This window comes from Emericellopsis cladophorae (genome assembly GCF_022114955.1).
Source record: "Emericellopsis cladophorae strain MUM 19.33 chromosome Unknown NODE_67_length_117147_cov_119_048886, whole genome shotgun sequence".
In the NCBI taxonomy this organism is placed as follows: Eukaryota; Fungi; Ascomycota; class Sordariomycetes; order Hypocreales; family Bionectriaceae; genus Emericellopsis; species Emericellopsis cladophorae.
Window position 1 is genome coordinate 1 of NW_026250992.1, and position 22,162 is coordinate 22,162.

General features: G+C 54.8%; 6 protein-coding genes across 6 annotated transcripts; 1 reads left to right on the forward strand and 5 right to left on the reverse strand.

Moving 5' to 3' along the window:
* Positions 1-906: 906 nt before the first annotated feature.
* Positions 907-2,284, reverse strand: J7T54_000358 (uncharacterized protein; the record flags this gene model as incomplete). Its single annotated transcript, XM_051509665.1, has 6 exons — positions 907-1,114; positions 1,196-1,258; positions 1,322-1,462; positions 1,518-1,635; positions 1,698-2,067; positions 2,135-2,284. The coding sequence occupies 6 exons, from the start codon at positions 2,282-2,284 to the stop codon at positions 907-909; spliced, it is 1,050 nt and encodes a 349-aa protein (XP_051359319.1).
* A 2,543-nt stretch (positions 2,285-4,827) lies between these two features.
* On the reverse strand, positions 4,828-5,602 carry J7T54_000359 (uncharacterized protein; the record flags this gene model as incomplete). Its single annotated transcript, XM_051509666.1, has 2 exons — positions 4,828-5,101; positions 5,166-5,602. 2 exons carry the CDS (start codon positions 5,600-5,602, stop codon positions 4,828-4,830), a joined length of 711 nt encoding a protein of 236 aa, XP_051359320.1.
* Positions 5,603-6,896: 1,294 nt separating this feature from the next.
* Positions 6,897-8,676, reverse strand: J7T54_000360 (putative transporter-like protein; the record flags this gene model as incomplete). Its single annotated transcript, XM_051509667.1, has 4 exons — positions 6,897-7,736; positions 7,823-8,147; positions 8,200-8,482; positions 8,535-8,676. 4 exons carry the CDS (start codon positions 8,674-8,676, stop codon positions 6,897-6,899), a joined length of 1,590 nt encoding a protein of 529 aa, XP_051359321.1.
* A 4,205-nt stretch (positions 8,677-12,881) lies between these two features.
* On the forward strand, positions 12,882-14,739 carry J7T54_000361 (Cytochrome p450 protein; the record flags this gene model as incomplete). The annotated part of the gene is made up of 5 exons (XM_051509668.1): positions 12,882-13,094; positions 13,174-13,588; positions 13,673-14,040; positions 14,105-14,306; positions 14,360-14,739. The coding sequence occupies 5 exons, from the start codon at positions 12,882-12,884 to the stop codon at positions 14,737-14,739; spliced, it is 1,578 nt and encodes a 525-aa protein (XP_051359322.1).
* A 700-nt stretch (positions 14,740-15,439) lies between these two features.
* Positions 15,440-16,342, reverse strand: J7T54_000362 (STIP1y and U box-containing protein-like protein; the record flags this gene model as incomplete). The annotated part of the gene is made up of 2 exons (XM_051509670.1): positions 15,440-16,172; positions 16,242-16,342. 2 exons carry the CDS (start codon positions 16,340-16,342, stop codon positions 15,440-15,442), a joined length of 834 nt encoding a protein of 277 aa, XP_051359323.1.
* An 833-nt stretch (positions 16,343-17,175) lies between these two features.
* J7T54_000363 (Reticuline oxidase-like protein) lies at positions 17,176-19,463 on the reverse strand (the record flags this gene model as incomplete). The annotated part of the gene is made up of 4 exons (XM_051509671.1): positions 17,176-17,655; positions 17,709-18,264; positions 18,321-19,129; positions 19,392-19,463. The coding sequence occupies 4 exons, from the start codon at positions 19,461-19,463 to the stop codon at positions 17,176-17,178; spliced, it is 1,917 nt and encodes a 638-aa protein (XP_051359324.1).
* Between the last annotated feature and the right edge of the window lie 2,699 nt (positions 19,464-22,162).

A 22,162-nucleotide genomic window follows, 5' to 3' on the forward strand; every position in this document is an offset into this window, starting at 1 on the left:
ATCGTGATCTGCTTCAAAGTGGCCGTTGTGGTGATCTGGCCGTTGTGGTGTCCAGCACCACCTTATGAGAGGTGGGGTTCGGCACGAGTATCGCGCTCTTCCTCTTTTGATGGCATCAGCATCTTCTTCAGATAGAGAATTCATCTTGTTCCTTCTCTCCTGATGGACTGATCATCATATTTAATACCCTATGGCGGCTCTGATGTCTTGGAAAGCTAGCTCGTCAGAATTGAGGGACGCAGCAAGGTATTCAAAGATTCAGGAGAAGCATCCCTGCAAAAAAGGCACCGCAGGAGGACAAGTCCTCACTTTTAACGACAAAACCGGCTCGTTAGAAAACCACACAGCCGGAGAATAGTACCGCCACGTCCCCATCGTGATGAAAATGAAGCCTCTTGCAGGAGAATGGGAAGACAAGACGACATGACGATTATCGCCTGACTAGGGTCGTGGGTGATACTGCTGCTCATCCGTACTATGTAAGTATTGACAAGAAAGTATGGCTAGAGGCTGGGAAATGAAACCTAGCTAACGTGCAGAGCCTGAGACATTGGGATCGGGATGAAAAATGAGTGAGTCTAGAAGATCTTGCCTGTTTTTTAGTAGAGCCCCGGTACGTGCACGGGCTAGATTCTGCGTAAGGGGGCAGATTTCAGACAGCTCTTATTACAGTAGGAAGAGGCTGTCCTGTTCTCTTGGCCTTTAGCGATACAGGGTGTTAAGTTGCTGCTGCTTAAGAATGCAGAGCCCATTCCACCTACAAGATTGGCTTCATACTTGGCGTCAGGTGATTTCCCACAGCCTGGTATATGGGTACGAGTACCCACGCCCACCCTAACTGGGCTTCGTATCGTGATTGCAATGACGTTTTGCTCAACACCAAGGTATTTCCTACCCTTTTTGCGTTCATCTGGTCCCGAAAGGCGACATCTCGATAGCGTTTCCGCCGTTTACGTTGCTCGGTCGCTCATGATGCACCCTTACTTCCTCTGTCTTGAGGATTCCGCTATAGTCCGGGGACGACGACTTTATTTGGATGATGTCCTCTGAGTCCCGCAGGGCCTCTTGGGAGTCCTTCCACGCCTTATTCGACGAGACGACAACAGACCTCTGGCTACAATGCCCATGGGAACCGTATATGTTTGTCTGCCGTGCTTCTGAGGCCATGTGACTACCCCACGGTTTTGCGGCGTACGGATTGCTTTGGTTGTACTTAGTTCGGTTGTGGCTTGACTTGAGCTCTTGATACAGCATCCTCCTGTTTTTCATCATGTCAGTCGGGCTGGTTTCCGTGTTGCATTACGGTGTTAGTCCAACTTACAGCATAGGAATGGATATAGCCATGATGGAAGCAGCGGGCTCCGTAAAGGTCCAAATGGTTAAATCGACGCGATCGTAAGTGATGTCGGGGCTCGTCATGTTGACGACCATGACTGCTTTGACAATACCGGTGGCTCCGGCACTGGAGGGAGCGTTAGCAAACTTGCCATCCAAGGCTTTCACTCGGGGTTTCTCACACGGCCCCCAAGCTCATGGCCACGGCAACCCCAACCATTTCGCGGCGACGTATCGAAGCGCCCATGATAATCTGCCATGGTAGGCCGGCCAAGACAAAGTCCAAAATGGCCGAATAGTCTGGTCGCACGAGGTTAACTCACGACGCATCTTGAAAGATACCATTCGGACCCTCGACTCACAAGCAGCGAATAATTGGAATTTCACCAATTTGTGCAGGTCCCAGCAGGTTCCTTGCACGTCTTTGTCCCACACTCGTTTCAAAGGCGTGCATTTGGCCAAGCCGAAGATCCAGACCAGGTTCATGGAAACATTGGTTGTTACAATGATGAAGACGAGCAGGTATTTCATCCAGGAGGCATCGGTGATCCTGTACAAGGTCAGAGCAAAGGATGATTTGCTCGTTGTGGTCGCTATGATGGCGAATATCGCGAAGAGGATGGTGAACAGGCTGATCGTCTTGAGGTCTTCTTTGCTAATGGTCTCCATGCGCTGGCCAAAACCGAGGCTCACAAGGTACGTTTGGATCGCCGCGGCGATGGTCAATGAAACCTATGGCAAAAAGCATGAGTATCCGGGTGACTTGGGTACGTCGGGGTCGGGCCCGTCGGAGACATACCCATGAGAGGATCAACACGTGGTCGTCCCACCACAAGCCCTTGGCTCGACAGAGCTTGCAGTATAAACGGAGAAAGAGCAGTATCGCCGCCGCGGCCGTCAGCGACCACAACGAAGCGAGAATCTGAGCGCCTCTGTCGTCCTGCCCCATGATAAGAGCCTTGCTCGCAGTTGGCCGTACCAAGAGCTTTGAAGTCGGGAAAATAGTGACGCTCGGAAGGGGTATAGGTGAGGATTGATGCTGGGATTCACCGCGGAGATCCCCCTTCCCGAACCGTTGTCATAATTCAGATGAAAGGCGTGAATCTTTGCATAGTACGTGCAATTCGTTTCAGGCTTTGCGGCAGAGATTATATCATATATATGGCACGGCGCGAGTCAGTGTTCCGCATTAGTTGTGCTGGTGGCTGTCTGTCCCAGGGGCCAGGTGCCGCCACCCTAATCTTCGCGCGAGGTTAGATCATCTAGCGCCAGCCGGTGGCATTGGACGACCATCACAAGCCGCAAAGGAGTACGGAGAGGCGAGTAATGTCCCTCCATCCAGGACTCTGCTAGTTCCAATTAGTTCCATCCCCAATGTGCGGGGGTCCCGGAAAGCTGAACCTACCCTGTCTGCCTGTGGCGGGGACCGTACGCAAATCTGAGCGCCCGAGGGGCGGGAGGAAGCTGAAACAAAATGGATTGGCGATGTCGCGCGTCTTTGTGGCCGGCCGGCCATGTCAAAGGGAATGCATATTGTGTCAATTGGGACTGGACTTTTGCGGTTGACGGAAACATGAAGCTAGGCCATGGCACGATTGCGTAGTGCGTGCGTACATATAAATTGCGCCTGACCACCCATGATCGCGCCAAGACCAAGAAAGCGTCCGCGAGGTTGCCCGTGCCTACCCTACACCCCCTACTTGCCTCTGGCGGCCCCTACCGGGGTGCTGGCCTCGCTTCGCTCGATTAGCCCAACTTACGTTACTTTTGTTAACATATACAAGGTGGAACTAGAAAGCAGTGTCTATCTGCCTCGGCATGCGAACAGTGACACCAACGTGTGGCTTGGTTCACGCTGGCATATGGACAATGATGAAAACTCCATATGCCAACTGAAGGTGCCCACCGCGTCTTTGTTGAATGATATACATGTGTAAAGCAATATACGCATGGAGAGTCATTCTCGTTTGGCAAAATTGTTGATCAGGCCGAAGCAGGCATCATTAGCATTGACAGTTGCTGGTGAGATCTCTCGCCCCACAGCCATTCCTGTGCGGAAAGGCCATAAAGGCGCGACTTCGTGCCCTCCCAAGATCAATCTGATCTATGGTACCTACATGGGCGTGCACAACAAAAAATACTCTCGAGACTTCTTCCTTGGGATACCCTACACACAGCCTCGTGTCTGCACTCTGTGGTTCAAGGCACCTGAGCCTCTGACTGAAGCATTCAACGGGACTCGGGCTGCTGCTGAGTATGGTTGGATGTGTAAGTTGTGTCTACCTGATTTACCATTATTGTATCATGTGTGTCATGTTGAAATTGCTTACAGAGTCACGTCCAAGGGCTAGCGCGACCCCAGGTACAACCTCATAAATGAAAACAAGTGTGACGTTCAGGTCAGACTAGCTACAGGGTAGGTAGATCTGAAGTTTGTTTACGTTATAAACCGAGTACACTAGGAGGTCGTTAACTTGAGCGGTCGGACAACACAGTCTATGTGCGAGATAGCAGATCTTGCGTAGACGATTGTATTTATAGCTGAGGAGCTGGTAGAGACTGAATATGGTGAAGCATGGCTTCTATATACTATGGGGATCATTGCGCGAGGTAAGTGATACTCATGGATCATGAGGATCATGAGATGAGCGCGGTGATCCGGATCATAGTGTTTCGTGCATGATCCGAAGTAATTGGTGAATAATAGTGGGCCATGTGTCATGTCACGTGCGGGCCGCATGACGGCAATGCGGTCGCGTGTTGGTTGGGTCGTAACAACAAGCCTATTGTCACTGTGTCTATCAACTGCCGTCTGCCTCTCTGGGGACTGCGCACGCGAAGACGCGCATCAACACTGACGACGAGTTCACATCCTGGCTCGCAAGCCAAGGTCTCAACGACGCTCGGATCGCCACCGTCTCAATCCTTTACGTGACGACCCTGCCGTTGATATCCCTGCATTTTAAAAAGGTCGCCCCAACTCCTGCCTCATTCGGTTCCCAGTTCAAGAGAGTCGCTGCCTTTTCCAGAGACTACCAGCAATAAGCCGGTAGGAGAGCCCTTGCCAACGCGTACGCTGCTGCAGGCATGCCCGTGTATACGTACACCTACCTACCTGTGGAACGTCATCGTCAACGGTCTCCCCAACCTTGTCTACGGAGCCCCTCACTTCCAAGAGGGAGCGTTCGTGTTCAACGTCTCTGGCCGAGGCTACTCACCAAGTCCGTTCGAGGGCATGCTTCAGAGCTATGTAGAGCTGGCGGATCTGATCACCGATCGTCTGGAAATTAGTGTGAAATTAAGTTAATGATTGTAGCGAAGCTAAACGGCAGGCAGAGGGTCGGGAAATTCCAGTTGTATTGTAGTAACCAGCACTCAACTAGTAGTCCCGACAGTAAAAGACCTCCTCGCACGCCTCTTCCAATTCGCCGCACCTTAGCTCAGCTATAGGAACAGGGCTTCTGATACTCTTTCGTGTTCCAGACTCTAGCTTTAGAGCTTAGAGACCAGGAAGTCAGCAGCCTCGGGCGCATCGGACCCGTAGCTAAGATGAGGAGCCAAAACAGCTGCAGCCAAGTTGCCATCGCAAACAGTGTCGCGGTTCAGCCCGCCGCAGAAGACCTTATACCTGTCGCGAGGAAAGTTGGGGATCTGACCATCATCCCTGCGGAATTGGGTGTCACCAAAGCAGACGGCGCCCTTGATCTTGTCCTTGATCTCCTGTTCGATATCCTCGACGCCGCGGTGAACGACGGCCGCTCCTTGACTAATAGGACGAGAAAATTAGCTGATGGCTATCTTAGTGGGAGGGAATAGGCGGGCAAAATTACCTATAGCCAGACACAACAATGTCAGCGTCGGGGCACTTGGTGTGGGCCAAACGAAGCATCGACTTCATTTCGTCCTCAGACTCCTGGTCAGTCCCACCAGGAAGGTAGTTGGGAGCCACAGCAGCATCGTAGTTGACACCCTGGACGGTCAAGTCGCGGCCATCCAGACGGTCCTCAAGCTCGCTGGCCAGGTCAGGGCCGACGATGGTGCCCATGTTCCCGACCTCTGTGGAGCCACGAGCGAAGATGAGCACAACATCACCGCAGCTCGACCCCCCGCGCGTAAGTCCGTTCTCCCTCGTGGGAAGAATCTGGCGAGCGACGAACTCCGGGTTCGCAGTGACGTCCTTTTTAGTGACGATGGGTGCAGGCACGGCGACACCAGCTGGAGCAGCGATGGCAGCAGACGCCAGGGCGAGGATTGACAAGAGTTGCATGGTGACTTTGGAGTTGAGCGAAAAGAGACGAGTTGAGTACGAAGACGTGAGGGCTGATGCTGAAGAGGCTAGGAAGAGTTGCGAAGGCTGGCTGTTGCTGCTGAGCTTCTCATCTCAAAGGCTGGAGGCGTTCGCGTCTTTATACTTTTCTTCTTGCATCCCCTTCTCAAAGTCTACCGCTTTAAGAATCTTACTTTCCGACTGTTGACACTGATTGCTTTTGAAGTGCTATGCCTAATTTGGGTCATGAAAGCGAAAGTCCACCGACTCCCCATCTCTCAAACTTTGCCAGATGCAGCATTCCACAATGCCTCACAGGAAACATACCTAGCTAGAGGCCGTGTCCCTGCACGCGACTACCTACTCACAAAGCGCCAGTACTAAAACAGATCGAGTAGCGAAGTAGATCGTGGGGAAATTTCCGCAGATGCAATGCCGAGGCCAGATGCCGAGGCAAGAAAGCCGCCGCGCTGTAACGCGACTCGAAACGCGACTCGAAACGGTGTGTATCATGCAGAAAATCCCATCTTCCCCTCTGCCTTAATGCTTGGTGAGGGGTTGATCAGACGGCGATAATACAATCATCCACCGATGCTAGACTTCTTGAAGAGATGTCTTTGTCCGAAAAGGGGTTTGAGTTGCGAATAGCTTCGGGGGACTATCATCCGAGCATGGAGCGGAAACGCGGGGAAAACGCGGGGGGTGGAGGAGGCTAGAGTCTCGGTCCTGCACGCGTTGATTGGAGCTCTGCCAGTAAGAACCGGCAAGACATGTGTCTAGGACGAAAACAGGATGGTCCATATTATTAGAATAGATTCATGGTTACGAATTATTGTCGCATTCGGCTGGGAACGGGCTCATTAAATAATCATCCTGCACGTCTCGCCTTCCGTCGAATGAGAGGCCGCGCTCGCCGCCTCCGATTTCCGAATCGGGCATCTCTGACTCTGGGTCTGACACGCGTGGTCCGTGGAGCAGACTCGACTGACAAACTACTATTCATCCATCCATCAATCCATCCATGATCCTTGGAGATCTTGGAGGGTTTACTCGTCAAAGTTTTCCGTCATTGGGCTCCAAGTCCTCATACACCCAGCCAGATGCAAAGGAGAAAACCAAGATGGTGTCCGTAGTCTCCCGGTCCACCTACTCATCCCTCCAACACCTAGGGCGCAAGAAAACGTCCTCTTCTTCGTCGTGGGCCGACTCATGCCGCGTCGCTAGAAAGAAGATGGTCGCGTAGATGCAGCAATACAAAAATTCTATCGAATCGTATAATGCTCATCGCGAGCCATCACACCGTCGCAGGCGCCTTTTCGTCGCTACATGTAGACGCGGCCTTTGGCCTAGCCGTGCCGTAATCCAAGCGCTCCCACCTCATAAAGACACCACACAATAGACAAATCGCACCACTGGCAATAACTATATAGAACTCATCCGCAATCACCTGCACAACAGCCTCGACACCGTGCACGCGCACCTCCGCGTCATCCTCGTACCAGACGCTGGACGACATACCAGCCAGAGCCTCGCGCACCTCGTGCGTGGTGAAGGCGCCGTCCTGGTTGATGGCGTCCTGGAGCAGATCGAAACCAGCATTTTGGTAGATGGCCCCCGCAACCGCGAGGATGGCGATGCCCGTCATCTGAGTGAGATTGCAGATTACGGAGCTGTCGACCCTGTCGCGCGTGTTCTTGTTGATGACGTTGGAGACGCCCTGGGAGTGTTGAAAGTGCATGCCCAGGCCGACGCCGATGAGGGCCTCGAGGCCCATGACCTGCGCCTCCGATGTGGACAGGTCAGAGATGGTGGCCGCCATGGCGGCCGCGCCCGCTGAGGTGAAAACCCCGGCCAGGATGAAGATAATCCTGTAGAAGCCGAGCCGGGGAAGGAGCACGCCGCCCGTGAGCAGGACGACGAAGATGAATACGATGACAAAGGGCAGGATGCGCTCCGTCTGCTGGAGGGCGTCATGACCTCGAGCAAAGGCAAAGTAGAGGGGGGTGTAGTAGAGTGTCACGGCGTAGGCAGCGCCTGCACAGCCAGCGGCCAACCACAGGGGGATGAGATCAAGCCGTCGCAGCATGTGCATGGGGAAAGCACGCTCTTCGCGGGTGGTGAAGATGCAAAAGTGCTGTTGCAAGGCCCAGCCGATGGTGGTCAGGATGGAAATCACCCAGAAGACAGTGGACGACGCTGAGCCCCAGTCCCATATCGGACCGGAGTGATCGCAATGGAGAGTAGGACTGGTGCGGCAGCGTTGAGAGCGACGCCCAGTGGATCGATCTTGATCACACGCTGCACGATGGATGTCTTGGGCGCGAGTGAGTGCGACTGCATGGAGAGCGAGGCTCCGACAAAGGCGGCACCGACGAGCGGGAGGTTGAAATAAAAGGCCCAGCGCCACGTAGCCGACTGGTCCTCGGCAAAGGCACTGCCAATGGGTCCGCCAACGACAAGGCCAGTAGCCCACATGGCAGAAATCAAGCCGAATACGCCAGTAGATTCCTCCGCTGTCGCAAACACCGCGATGAACGTCATATTGCTAGGCTCGTTAATGGGTGGGGGTTCATTTCTGTAACAGACTGGACACGCACATCTGCTGAATTACTGAACCACCGATGCCCATGATCACACGTCCGACAATGACCGTGGTAATGTTGGATGCTGCACCCGCCACCGCCGCACCCGCCGCGAAGATGGCCAGATGAATGAGGTAGATGATCTTGAGGTTGAAGCAGTAGATGATCTTGTGCGCGTAGGACAGCACGGCCATGTTGGCGAGGAAGTACGACAGGCCGACCCAGTGGAAGAGCTTAATATTCCCAAAAGCCGCATACATCTGGGTTTGGATGTTGGCCACGTTGCTGACATCGTAGCCTAGGGTGAAGATGGTGAGCACGACGCATTTGTAGAGGCAGACTGGACATACCGCTGATGGCACTCGTGAGCAGAAACACGGCCATGGCGCCCTTCCACTCCCACGGGGCCATGCCGGCCCTGGGATGCGCGATGTGAGTGTTTCTGACGGGACTGGGCCCTTGTGAGCTGGGCGCTCTCGTCATCGTAGACATATTGATGGTGTCCCTGATGGTCAACAAATAGGGGGCTAGAATACAAAAGGTACGAAGAATAGCAAAACAGATTGAATCCAGCCAAGAGATCAACTAGCTTTCTTCTAGTCTTTCAGACAATGCTATCGACCCTCACAACCTGCGTCGCAACAGCAAGACGAAAGAATTGTACGACGTGCTGCAGTGCAACGTGTGGCGGGCTCTTTTGTTAAAGGGCTACATGCTCGTCGGCGCCTCCTGTTTCCACCTCATGCATGTTTCGCCTTGTGAATATGGTATCTGCAGTCGTGATGATAGTTTCACTTGGGGGCCACAGAGTATTCTTTGCGTCATCCATTCCACTTGATCGCGGCGCGCGTGCATCGTCTGCGTCAGTTTACGCTGGATCATGCCGATTTGGAAACACGCGCCGACGAGGAGCGCCCGTGCGAATCCGTCGACAGCCAGTGAGTTGTGCATGTCAACACGCTGTGCCTCTAGAGCGCGTCCCTGCTCACCGATAAACGCCAAAGGGCGCCGGGCGCTACGTGCAAGTAGACATGCGGCAGTAAGTATTTCGGCGGATTGTCTTGTTTTACACATGTCATCTGCTGTGAGTTGGGGAGTGTTCCCTCGCCGGCTTGATGTCGTCTCGCGTTCGTGGGATCTTACTGGGGCACGGGCGCTTCTTCACCAGAATAACGTCCAGGTCCGTGACACAACTCATTGATGAGATTGCAGAGATGAGACGGGCCGCAAGTGCTTTCGCGATAGTAGCGCCTTTGGAAATGTTTTGAGTAACATGCTCGAGCAAAAGGGGCCATTGACCCGTCTGTGTCGTCCGAGTTCCATCTGGCGTCAGACTTCCAAGGTTGTGGCTCCTCTTCTATGGCGGGAACAACCACCGCCGTGTTACCCGGATATTGCTGCAAAATGATGCCAGCGAAAGCCTGGGTGGCACAAGCGGCGCAGGCATGGCATGGTCGTGCAGGCTGTGTGTAGATTGCGCGTCCCAAGGTTCATTTCACTGCGCTGATTGACACGTAGCTTCGCCGTCGACTCTGTGACCCAACGAGTCCGAGGTCCAGGACCCGAGCGCTGCCCTCGGACATCCAGTCGCACCGGCACAAGGCTCAGCTCAGGTAAGGCTCGGTGTTCCCAATGCTGGATGGAATCAGGCTGAGGCTAGGGAGCCCTGAGGCGTGTTTCGACAATGCCACCAGCCGCATCCTGTGCGAGGTGCTATACTTGGTGTTTGGCCTGGATGAGAAGTGGCCGGACTTTCCACAATCTGGGTATGTGGTACGTTGCAGCAAGGCGCGCGCCGCAAGACACGTGGCTGAGCGGCTTCCATCCCAAGACAGATGCAGCCACTGCCTCCCATCGTGACGTTCTCGTGATCAGATGGGAGAGCTGAATCTGATGAAACTCGTAATCTCCGGTATCAAGCATGCTGTGAACGACAAAGAAGGCGCCTCGCTCGTCTCATGTTCTCGTCTTCGCGTCATGTGCCCAACCACTGCCTTATCCGTCGCCTGCGGCGAAGATCAGTCGCTTCTGTGAAAGGACTGGACGGCCATCTGGCGGTTAGAGAACGGCGGAAACAGACCGTGTTTGACCAGCAATCTGCCTACCCGAGGGAGATTTGTTCCAGCCATGTTCTGCGCCATGTACGTCCACGCTCGCAGCTGTCTCAACTCGGTCGTAGTTCAACGTGGCATCGCCTTTTTACCCGTCGCCAATCTGATTGATTCATTGAACTGCATCCAGAAAGCGGGGGCAGCGCAGCATGTGAATTATGCACGGCATGGCATGGCCTCCACGCACGCACGCACGCACGCACGCACGCACGCAGGCGCGCACGCTGTCTCTCACGTTTCCGGATTCCGAATATGCGGAACCGTGTCCAGCGACTCGCTTTCATGCGGTGTAACATGACATATTACGTATTTCTGATCGCTGCTCAACGGGCTGATTGATCAATGTCGAGTTTTTTCCTTTCGAGAAAAAAAAAAAAGGGTCCTTTTCGGGTGCCCATCGTCGCACGATGCCATGTCGACAATCTACCTGGCGTGTCGGGCGTGACCCTTGTCGGGGCCAAACCAAACGCGGTCGCCAAAACCGGTTGTCGACGTCGAGGGGGCGCCACCAAACCGTTGAAAGCGGTCAATCGCCCAGCCGTTGTGCGGCATAACGTTGCATTGCAAGGACATTTGCTAATGCCTCTGGTTCTGGCAACGGGCTCAATGGCGAAATCAAGATTGCTGCTGCTGATGGTGGGCATGTGTGCGCTGTCACGAACCGAAAGGCCGGGTCAGGCAGTCGGGGGAGAGCGAGCGGGCGAGGCGCTCGTAGCCGGCGTTAACGAGGTCGCATGTCGCCCGACAGCTGCCGTTTCGATTTCTACACTGAGTCGCGTCATGTCGAATGCATGTGATTTTGATGCTGCTCGCGGCGACCAACACGCGCAATCGTTCACCTCGTGCGTGTGTCCGTGGTAGGTAGTAATTAGCATGCAACGTGGCTGATGCTACTTGAGGCCAACCGCGTGCCGATCCAAGACAAAGCTTGGGCTTTTTTGTAATTCCTCTCAGCTCATGTCGTGCTCGTGATCGTCATCAGCGTGACAGCGTCGCATCCATCAGAGGCCCAGCGCTCTCAGCTCAGCGGACGATCTTACAGGCAAACGCCCGAGAGCCAAGACAAGCCAGCACGCGCAGGCAACTAAGGTTAAAGTACCTGGTCCACTGCCCGTCCGGCACAGGCGCTAGTCATTGGCGCGCAGCCACTGTAGCGGAGGCCTGGGTGGAGACGGCGGAACGGAGAGGTGTCCAGCCGAGGCTACATATGTAGTTCATGGATTGGCAGCACTGGCTGCGGGTTCGATAATCGGTTCTTTGATGCTTCGATGCTTCGATGGAGGGAGGCTCCAGTCGTCATCGCCAGAGGATGCGCGGAGCTACGCTAAGGTACGAACAATTCAATTGAATGCGGTCTCTACCTTACTAAAGCCCCAATGGAGGTAGAGCACTAACAATGCCATGATGCCAAGTTAGGCGGTTGCACATATCAACACAAATCAGCTGTGAACGGTCGCAAGCCAGAACCCTGCACAATGACGACCCTTTGTGCGGGTGCCTCATGATGTGCCGTGGTGGTCGGCATCATGGACCACCGCCCACGGTCCCTTTGAGATTTGCCAGCTGCACTCAAAGGTTATCGGACCCAGAATAGGAGATGGGGGCGATAGAATAGCTACACGTAACACGACAGCCTACAGGCACCTCACGTCACGCCCAGCATTCGTCTCTGGCAACGACTCACGATCGGCATGACCGCGTTTCGCAGCGTTCCTCTTCCGTCCTTGGATGGGCTGGCTGGCTTTTCAACATACGTACTCCGTACAGACGGCCAAGCCATCAACGCCCACGATGACTGCATTGAGGCTTCTCAGACTCAGAGGCCCTGGCGGGATCATAGGTGCGTAGGGTTGCGACGCACTAACAATAATTATTTAAATGACGGACCCGGTCCCCGAGATCTAAGACATTTTGAGAAGGCGTTCCGTCCACACCTCTTGTGCGCAGCTAGAACTATTCCGTCCCTTGCTCCCCATTCCAGCCTAGGACCATTCTCCGTACGCTGCTCACCAACCAGCGGCCAGCTCTGATTTACAGCTGCCGTCTTGATCAACAAGCATCTTCTCGCTATTCCCGCTTCCGAAAACCCCAGCCGTTATATAACAATCATCAATCATCCACCTTCTCTCTGCACAGTCCACATCTCACCAGATAACACATACCTTCTTGAGTAATCGTCCATCCGGCCGAGGTTGACCAGCTTGACCCTCAGGGGAACTAAAAAGCAATCGAACTTGCAAAGTCCGGATCCACCTTCGCCAGTTCAACCCGCACCTGCCGCAGTGCCGCATCGCTCGCTCGCTCGCTCACTCTCCGAGACGTTTTGTTTGGCCACTCTTTCCCTTTTTCGACTCTTTCGTCCATCCACTTATTTCTCTTCTTCTCATCCGTCACCCGGCAGGCAGGTCTCACCTGGCAGGCACCATCTCATCTTCCTCTCTTCCATTGCGCGACATTGGGAGTCACGCCTTCCTAGCTTCCATACGGTCGTAGACACCACCACCACCACCAGCCTTGCTGTGCGCACCCGGGCCGGTTGGGGCCCAGCGGGCAAAAAAAAAAATCAATAATTACGCAGCAGCAACCATGACCGTCAGCAGCAGCAGCAGCATGGATCACCCGCAGCTGGCCACGACCAACAGCGATCTGCCGACCACAATCCTCGCGACCGTCGCCAGCACACACAACATTCTCCTCCTCGTCCTCTTCTTTTTCCTCGCCTACCTGCTCAAATGCATATACGCCCTTTTCATTTATCCTTACCATGTCTCACCACTTCGGCATCTGCCGACACCAAAGGTATGTCGTCTCCCGTCGCTTGACCCCCCTCCCGTCCTCGACGTTTCAGGCTAACGCTCACTGCTTCCGCCCACTAAAGGAGAACCACCACTGGCTGCTCGGACAGATGATCACACTCCTCTCGACGCCTTGGATGCCCTACCTCTACCGCGAATGGAGCCGCGACTGCCCCGACGCACCCTTTCTGCGCATCTTGAAGATTGGTCAATCCGAGACCCTCATCCCGAACACAATTACCGCCTACCGCGAGGTCCTCCAGACCAAGAATGACTGCTTTGTCAAGTCCGAGGAGTCGCGCAATGGTGCCGCCATGGTCATTGGCGACGGCCTCCCCTGGGCGCACGGCGACGACCACCGAGCGCGTCGCGCCGTGCTCAACAAGCTCTTTGCGCCGCAGCGCATGAAGGCCTGCGTCCCCAAAATTAAAGCCAAGGCCGAGCAGCTTTGCCGCACATTGGCCGCCAAGCAGTCCGTGCCTGGCGATGCCGTCACCGGTATGTGCGACCAACCAACCAACCAAACCGGCAATTCGATTGGCCGTGGGGGCCATTTCTTCAGGTACTAATCGTGCATCATAGTCGAAACCGAGCTTTGGAAAGCTGTACTCGACGTCGGTGGCATCAAGTCCATGGGCGTCGATCTCGACCACCTCGGCTCGGACGCCTCCCCTCTCCACGAGATCTTCAGCGCCACGATGCGCCCCAGCATTCGCGGCCACATTGAGCGATGGACGGTTACGCACCTCCCCTTCAAGCAATACTTGCCACTCGAAGCTTTCAGCGAGTTTGTTCGGAAATGCGCCACTGCACGCAGCGTCATAAGAAAACACGTACAAGCGCGGCGCCGAGCCGTCAACCGCGGGGAGAAGGCGAGGGACGATGCAGATGTGCTGCAGGCCATGGTGGAGGCGACGGGTCTGTGGGACGATGAGCAGGTTGTGGAATATGTGAGTTCCCGACGAGGACCATGCGGTCAGACAAGATCGGATGGACGCTAATGCGCGGGTACAGATTCTGAACTTTATGGTGCTCGGACATGACACCACGGCGTGCACGCTCGTCTGGGCTCTCGATACGCTGGCTCGTCGACAGGATATCCAGGACCGACTGCGGAAAGAGATCAACGAAATGGAGGAGCAGTCATGGGCAGAGATTGACCGCGCACATTTCCTGGAGAACTTTATGCGCGAAGTTCTTCGGGTGCATTGTCCAGGTATGTCCGGCACTGTTGAACTTAGGTCGGTGGCGGGTTGCTAATGAACATAGTCGGCTGGATTCCCATGGTCGCCGCCTGCGATGTTGAGATTTCCGGGGTCCTCGTCCCCAAGAACACGACGCTCAATCTGTGTCCGGCTATGGTGAACCTGAAGCCGGAGATTTGGGGCCCCGATGCAGAAGAGTTCGACCCCGACCGCTGGGATCGCCTCGAGGGCGAGGCAGGAAGTGCATACGCCTTTGCCACCTTCCACAACGGCCCCCGCGTGTGCATCGGCAAGGCACTCACGTTGATGGAGCTCAAAATGGTCATTGTCGAGCTCGTGTCGCAGTTCAAGATGGAGACGGACATGGAGCCACTCGGCCTCGAGACACCGAGCTTCACGCTGAAGCCCAAGCAGACACTACAGCTGCGCTTGTTTGATGCGTGAGTTGGTGCACATGGCTCCCAAGACTCCACATCCCTTTTTATATGATGTTATGTTGAAAAGGCATTGGGCAGCGGCGTGGCATATGTGGCTGGCTCCCTCCTTCCGGAGACCAGCAGAAGGCGCACTTTTGATAGATCTGGATACCTCGCATGTCGATTAATTAATTGGTACATATGCTCTCTGCGTGCCGGATCTTTGAAGTGTCTGCGTCCAAGCGTGCATGCAGGATCGATGCTTGATGCACATTGCAAACTGTCACAGCCCCCACCAACTACGAACTGCCGTACAGTGCCAGGTTAGTGCTTATTTGTGGCGTGAAACCGCTGCAATGCAGGTGATAGATCGGCATGTGATATGTGCATATATAGAGGGAGTCGAAAGGATCTTAGATGAGATCTGCGCGAGTCGCCCAGGTTAGGGTCGTGGACGATCAACCTTATCTTCACATGTGGACCACCACCCCCACGGCTATCCCGATGCGCGTACTGCGTACCACGATGAAGTCACTTCAATGCCCGAGGAATCACATGGGGCAGAGAGGGGCCATTCACCTTTGCGAAGTTAGTCACTTGCATCCTTTGCAGCCTTATGAATGCCTCCGCTGCTCCAATTGGAATCGCTGCCAGCCAGAAAACGCCCGGTGCCATGCTACGCTACCCAAATACCACCAAGTCCCATACGCATACTGTCCGCCCTCGCCTCACCAGTCATAGGCCCACCCGTTCTCATCCAGAAACCAGCTGCACGCCTCCTTGAGCACGCGGTTGGGCTTCAAATCGCTCTTGGCCAAGGGCTCCCTCGTCGTCGGGTCCGTGCCCGCCTTTTCGATAAACTTGGTAATCGACTCACGCTCATACGACCGCCCGGACGGCGTTATGACCGGGTCCAGCATGACATTGTAGGTAATATCGTCAATCAGCCACTCGGGCACCTCCCGCTTCACGTCATCCTTGGCCCGCGCCCTCTCAAACACGTCGCGCAGATCTGCCAGCCGCTTGTTGCCCTCCTCCCGCACGGCTGCGCGCTCCGCCTCGCTGCCGCCCGCGGCCTCGAGCACGTCCCGCTCAATCTCCCGCTCCAGCACGCCCACCATTTCCCTCTCGAACGCGCGAGCGCTGGCGCGGCGTCGGCGCTCCTTGACGTCCCACCGCTCCTTGCGGCAGACAAAGAGGTGTTCCTTGGTCATACGGAGGGACGTGTCGGCGCCCTGGGCGACGCACATTTCGTACGCGAGCAGGGCGTGCGTGCTCGCCTCGTCGACGTTGCCGAGGGCGAGGAGATTCTTGGACTTGTAGTAGTGCGCCTTGAGATGGTCTGGGTCGCGCGCGAGGACGGCGTCGCAGTCGGTGATGGAGGCGTCGTGGGAGGCGAGGAAGAAGCGGCACATGGCGCGGTTGGCGTAGGCGGCGGTCATGTTGGGATCATTGACGAGGCTGGGGCAGGTCGACTGTTAGCTTTCTTTCTCTTAGCTGTGGCCTGGCCTGGCCTGTGGACAACCGTACGCTTGCGAGTAGCATGCCTCGGCGGCGGTGTAGTTTCGACGGCGGAAATGTTCGTTGCCATCTTGCCTGAGGCGCTCGGCTCTCGCTCCGTTGTCGCCCATTGTGCGCAGCTGGCGATTCTAGGTAGTTTGTGTTTTGGTCGGGGGGAGGAGGCTCCGAGGGTCCTCTTATCCAGTGGTGACAAGATGGTGACAAGACGCGCTCAAGGTTGCGCGACTTTGCGCAGGAGCAAGTTCAAGAATCAGCGGTGCCTCATCTAGGGAGGTGCTTTCTCACAAGGGTCGGCTCGTGTGTTTACCTTGCTCATTGTGATTGTCGTTCTTCTACCAGACCTGAAATCGAGATGCGGGTTGTCCGTGGCGGGGACGCGACGCGACCGGGATTTGTAAGCCCCGCGCGGTGATTAGAATATTCCAGAAGATCAGAGTCTAAGTGAGTGTGTTTGGCGAATGACAAAATGCTTGGAAGGTCATGATAATGTTCGGCAGATTAGAGACTGAATTGGCATGATAAACCCAGGGCTAGTCTTTTCTTGACTGCTGGTGGACAGCAGCATTTTGACATGAAGGTCATTCACAGAGCAACTCCAGTCTGCAGATGAATAACAAACAACGGGTCGTACCAATTGGGCACATTTGAACAAGATACCACGATTCGCGGAGCCAGACACAGGACTCAAGAAGAGACAAACATACAAGCTACATCAAGAACTGTAATTTTGAGACAAGCGTCGCACTGCATAGACGTGACGGGCATTCGCACAACTACCGGGTAGCCTGGAGTTTGTACCTCTTCGACCGTAAAAAGGAGTTCAACGTCTATTATGCTACGAACCTTGCTGGTCTTGATGCATGAATTGATGTTCAAAAAGACAAACGCTGTTCAACAAATCTGTGCGCCACTCCCCTAACCTGTATTCAATGCCCCCCATTCTTCACCCCGCCGGGTCAATCGACTGGGGGTTCCAGAACAACTGGTCTGCGTCATACTCAGCCTTGACAGCCATAAGACGGTCGAGGCTGGTCAAAAAGTACTGCTGCTGCGCGACCTCACGCTCGAGTTCCGAGTCAATGTAGTTGGCATAACGACCCCAGTCGCCGGCGTCCATGTTGTCCTTAAGGCTGTCCATCATGCCGATGGTGAAAGCGATGGCGGCATCGTCGTTGCCAGGATCAAAGAAGGACGGGGAAGACGAGAACTGGAAAAGCCAGAGCTTGTCACGGTGCGCGTAGCTGCTGAATTGGCTCGAGGTGTTGGCGATGGCGCCCTGCGAGCCACCGTGGACGTCCATCTGGGCCCACCAGGGGAGCGCACCGTCGGCCAGGGCGACGTCGAACCAGTAGTCGACGAAGCCGGCAAAGGCCTCTGCGGGAATGTGCTTTGTCATCAAGCTGGAAAAGTAGGAATTAGCGTGCTAAAGAGTGGTCAGTCAGCCGGTCGTGCGTCCATGATGAATCGTGAATGTACCCCCAAAAACGAGTCGGTAATGTTGAGAGGATCGCCATATGTCCAGTCTTGAAGCATCTCGAGCCATGCACCTTGCCGCGCACGGGTGCCCCTCGACTGCCACTGGAGACCCAGGGGCGCCAGAAAGGGTTCGAGCGCCGCGCGGGCCTCGTTCTCGGGGCCATGGAAGACGACCTCGAGGTTGCTCGTTGCGCCCAGGCCGAGACGCATGTTGAGCTTCTTGTCCATACCGCCGTCCTCAACGACGTTCTGGAAGGCCATGAGCCCGGCGACGGCGTTGGCCTTTGTTCGGTCGGCGAGGTCCGTCTCGATCATGAACCAGGAAAACTGGTGGGCGACATCAAAAGTGTTGATCTCAAACTCGGTCACGATACCAAACGACGAGCCACCACCGCGGATGGCCCAGAACAGGTCGGTATTGTCGTACGCGGATGCATGGACAAGGGATCCGTCAGCAAGCACGACCATGACGCCAATGACTGCATCCAGGGCGAGGCCGTGCGTGTGGGAGCTGAAGCCAAAGCCACCGTGAACAATGTGCCCACCAGATCCGACACTGTGGTCCAAATGTGAGCCGGTTAAACCGAAGTTATGTAGAGAAGAGCAATATACCTAGGACAAGTCCCGTGCGAGAAGCCTCGCTTGCCCTGCTGGAAGAGCTCCAGCGCAGCATAACCCAGACGCGTGCCCGCCGTCACGGTGGCCGTGTTGTCCTCGCGCAGGTTGACCTCATGCCAGCGATCGAGCTGGATGACGAGTGACCCGTCCTGGCCCCCCAGACCCATGGAGGCCCAGCTGTGACCACCGCTCTTAGCAGCGACCTTGATCTCGCTCTGCACGGCACAGAGAACAGCGGCCTGGACCTCTTCAGCCGACGTCGGATAGACGATGGCGAGTGGAGTGACGGGCACACGTAGATTGTGCGGCTGAATGGCCGTTTCCCAGGTGGCGGAGCCCTCATCGACATAGGCCAGATTAGCCGCCTCGAGGCAGGCGTTTAGGCTCTCCTGACGCGCGCGCAAGAAGCGGCGGTCAAACGGCGAGGCGGCGACCAAGCTGGCCAGCAGCGGAAGCATCCATTTTGTGACCACCATATTGTCTGGAGTGCTGTCGTCGCCTGGGAGAGTCTGATGCGGAGGATGAGGACGCATCGCCACAGCTCCGGACGAGCGCTGTGATGGGCTCCTGATGTACATAAACTCGCCCTGCGCTGACAGCATGGCGCTGCTGCGGTCGATATTCCATTGCCTCGATGGGCGAGGGCATGGGTCCTCCTCCTCCTTCAAGGACTGCGTCTTGGGGCCGGCTGTACATCGCGACTGGATCCGCGCCTGGTGGTCAAAGTACGGGGTGTGATTGACGGGAGGTGGCGGCTTGACGGGAAGGATACCACGTTGCAGCGGCGGCACCAGAGTTCCGGACTGGCCCCGGTGGACAAGTCGTGACACGGCGGACTTGCCTCCGCGTTGACCAGAGGAGGATAGCGGTAAGCAGGCGTGGGCGATTCACGATAGAATCAAATGCTCGTTTGAAGCTCAACGCTGGGGCTGCTGCTGCTGCTGCAATGAATTGATCACTGCCGGTATGAGGCTAATCACGGGAATCAGCCGCACCCGACAGCCTGGTCTGTCTGCCCGCATGGATGCGCGTACATCCAGACTCGCGCCTCCTCCTAAGTGATACCTCTGTATGCTGATCTGCATCTCGTCTCTTGCGCCCCGCCCCGCGACTCCGATAGGGGGGGGAGCTCCTCATCTCGTCTTAGGCTGAAGTTTGAACTGTCGTGGCCCATGGGGTAGATCTTCAGAAGGGGCCTGGGTTTCTAGCGGAGCCAGTCGGAGAATTTGGATTGATACTACCATTTCCAGGGTGTAGACTAAACGCGATAGTCGCCCTCAAGGTCCCGTCCACCGGCGCGTTTGTTCGTCTACATCTCCTGGGGCATGCATCGTGCTCAGCTTGTTTGGACCTCTTCGAGGTTGTCCATGGCCGGGGCGCGTCGCTTCAGGTTCCAGGGGCGGATGTATTGACATTGACGCGCATTTCATCCTGGGGCCTGTTTGAGTACATCCATCGTGGTGCTCGTCAGTTCAGTATCACGACGTGCTCCTTGCAGTCATTCCCTAAGACTCCTGGCGGGGCAAAGTGATGAAATAGTTGTGTTTAGTTCATTTTACTGACTGGACAGTGGGGGTGAAAATACTCCTCAGACCATCGCTACGTCGTAGACACTTGTAGCCTGGCCCGTGAAGACAATTCTAAAATGTCGGCACTTCCGTACCTACCAAAAATAATAGCCTGATCGGCTGACAAGAGATTGAGCAGAAAGAAGGTCAAAAATATTGCCCAAACGGTGAATCGAACACCGGATCTTCTCATGTCGTAGTGTGTACGAGTGAGACGCTGCTGCGAGTTAGCGCTAATTCACTGGTGGAATTGATTTCTTGTGACTGACCTGTACCCCTAAGCCATTCGGGCTGCTGTTGTGGCAGTGGAACAAAGTTTACGCTTTATATTTAGCGTAGCCCGTACATCGCCCTTCAAAACGATGCTTTTCTTGACATCCCTTCGAAAGCACAGGCTTCTTCTGGATGACAAATTGATATATTATGATTTTGTGAATGAGATATCTAATCGAAATCTATTTCACTCCGAACAGAGTCATCACCTTGTAGGTTTCGAAGGGAAATAAGAGTCTGGATTAGTTGCAATTTTGGCAGGGTCAAACGCCCGATTAGACATCAATGACCTCCATTTTCTGGATAAGTGATTGACTATTACCCATGATGTGGTGTCCCTAGGGATCTAGTAGGCAGGGGCTTTCGTCGCACATGTTTGACAGCGAGGTGATCGAGGAACGTATCTCGGGCTACTCTCAGTAGTCCATCGAGGGTTGCTGTCGACCCAGACTTCCTTGTGGCATTTTGTGCAAACCATCTCCATTTCATGGGGGCAGCTCTGAACAATCCGAGACAGGGCGAGTAAAGTACCTCTCCCAGTTAGCCTTCGTCGGCGGAGGTAGCTGTAGCGGCTTCTGTCCGTTCATGACCACAGGGATGCTGTCGTCTGCTGGGATTGCCCACACATTCTCAGTGGGAGGTCGGCAGTCTTGCGAGCCGCGGCCGCCTCGTAGAAAGCGCAGAACATATCTTGAAGGGTCTAACTTTTTGAATCGTGCTTGTGGATCGTCCAGTATCATTTATTTGCAGGAGCCACATCGGCGTGGCATGATGTTGTTTGGGCTGGCCGCATACAGCACCAGGTCATCGATGATGCTCGCACGGAACTTGACTTTTTCGACATGTAAGAAGTATTTAACTGCAACACCAAGCGCAATTTCGAGGATGTCGTGTGTGGCAGTCCACTTTTTAGGTTTCTTGTTTCCCTGGCTTAGAAGAACATACGTTTTCATGAGCTTCTGGAATGAGTCGATAGGCTGCCGGTCAATCTTCAGCCCGTCTTGAGATCGAAGCCAGTCTTGTAGCTCGGAGGGGATGTCTGCCCATTCAGTGATTGCGGCATCATCAAGTGCCATCGGAGATCCCAAGCCAGTAATCACAAGGGCTTGGTCTTGTGTTTCACCGGTGCGCATAAGCGCTGTTGCAAGATGCTGCAAGGCATAGGTATTCTGTAGCAATTCCGATGGGCATGTGAGTAGCTGTTGGCGTGGCTCGGGCGTCTGATTGAATCATTTCAGCCTCTTTGTGTGGTAACTGTTGTTTGGTCAACATACCATTGCCCGGAGTGTTTTCTCTGGTCTTTCGTTCAAGACTTCTTCGGGTCCAGAAGCAAAATTCGATGAAGAATCGGGTCTTGCGAAGTTCTCGTACTTCCGGGACGCCCTGGCTGTGTTGGTATTATCACTGCCCTCGAGCACATTTTTGCCTGCAACGAACATGACTCCGCGAATGGCCTGTGCGTTATGGCGTATCTGCATTTTTCGTTGCAAGTTACCAGTTTTCCGTATGTCCCAGGCCGATGCGTTACCCGATAAAATTGCTGGTTTATGTCGATGCCAGAGAGCGTGGCTGCTACCCCCAGCACGAGATCTTGAGTTTTCGACAGAGCAAGCTGGCGGCCGTACAATATCCTCTGGGGATGATAAGCGAAGATCACAAACCGCCTGAATTGCCCAGTTGTTCCCGGAAAAGACGAGTCATCTCTTCCCCGCTCAAGGTAAATCGGGATGTCTTTGTACCTTCCCTATAGATTCAAAGGCACCAGATGGTACTTGTAAAGCATTCTTCCCCTGACTGGGCGCCCCCAACAGATTTCTACAACAGCGGACATTTCCTCTCGGAGTGATTTGAGGTAGTCTTCGTGTATATCAAGGATCTGTCGTGGGTAGAGTTTGAAGCCATCAAGAGCCTCCCGTCTTGACAAGTGATCGAACATTAGGCAGTTTTCCCGCAAAAAGCCAATGTCAATGAGCTGCTTGATGCAAACGTTCGAAT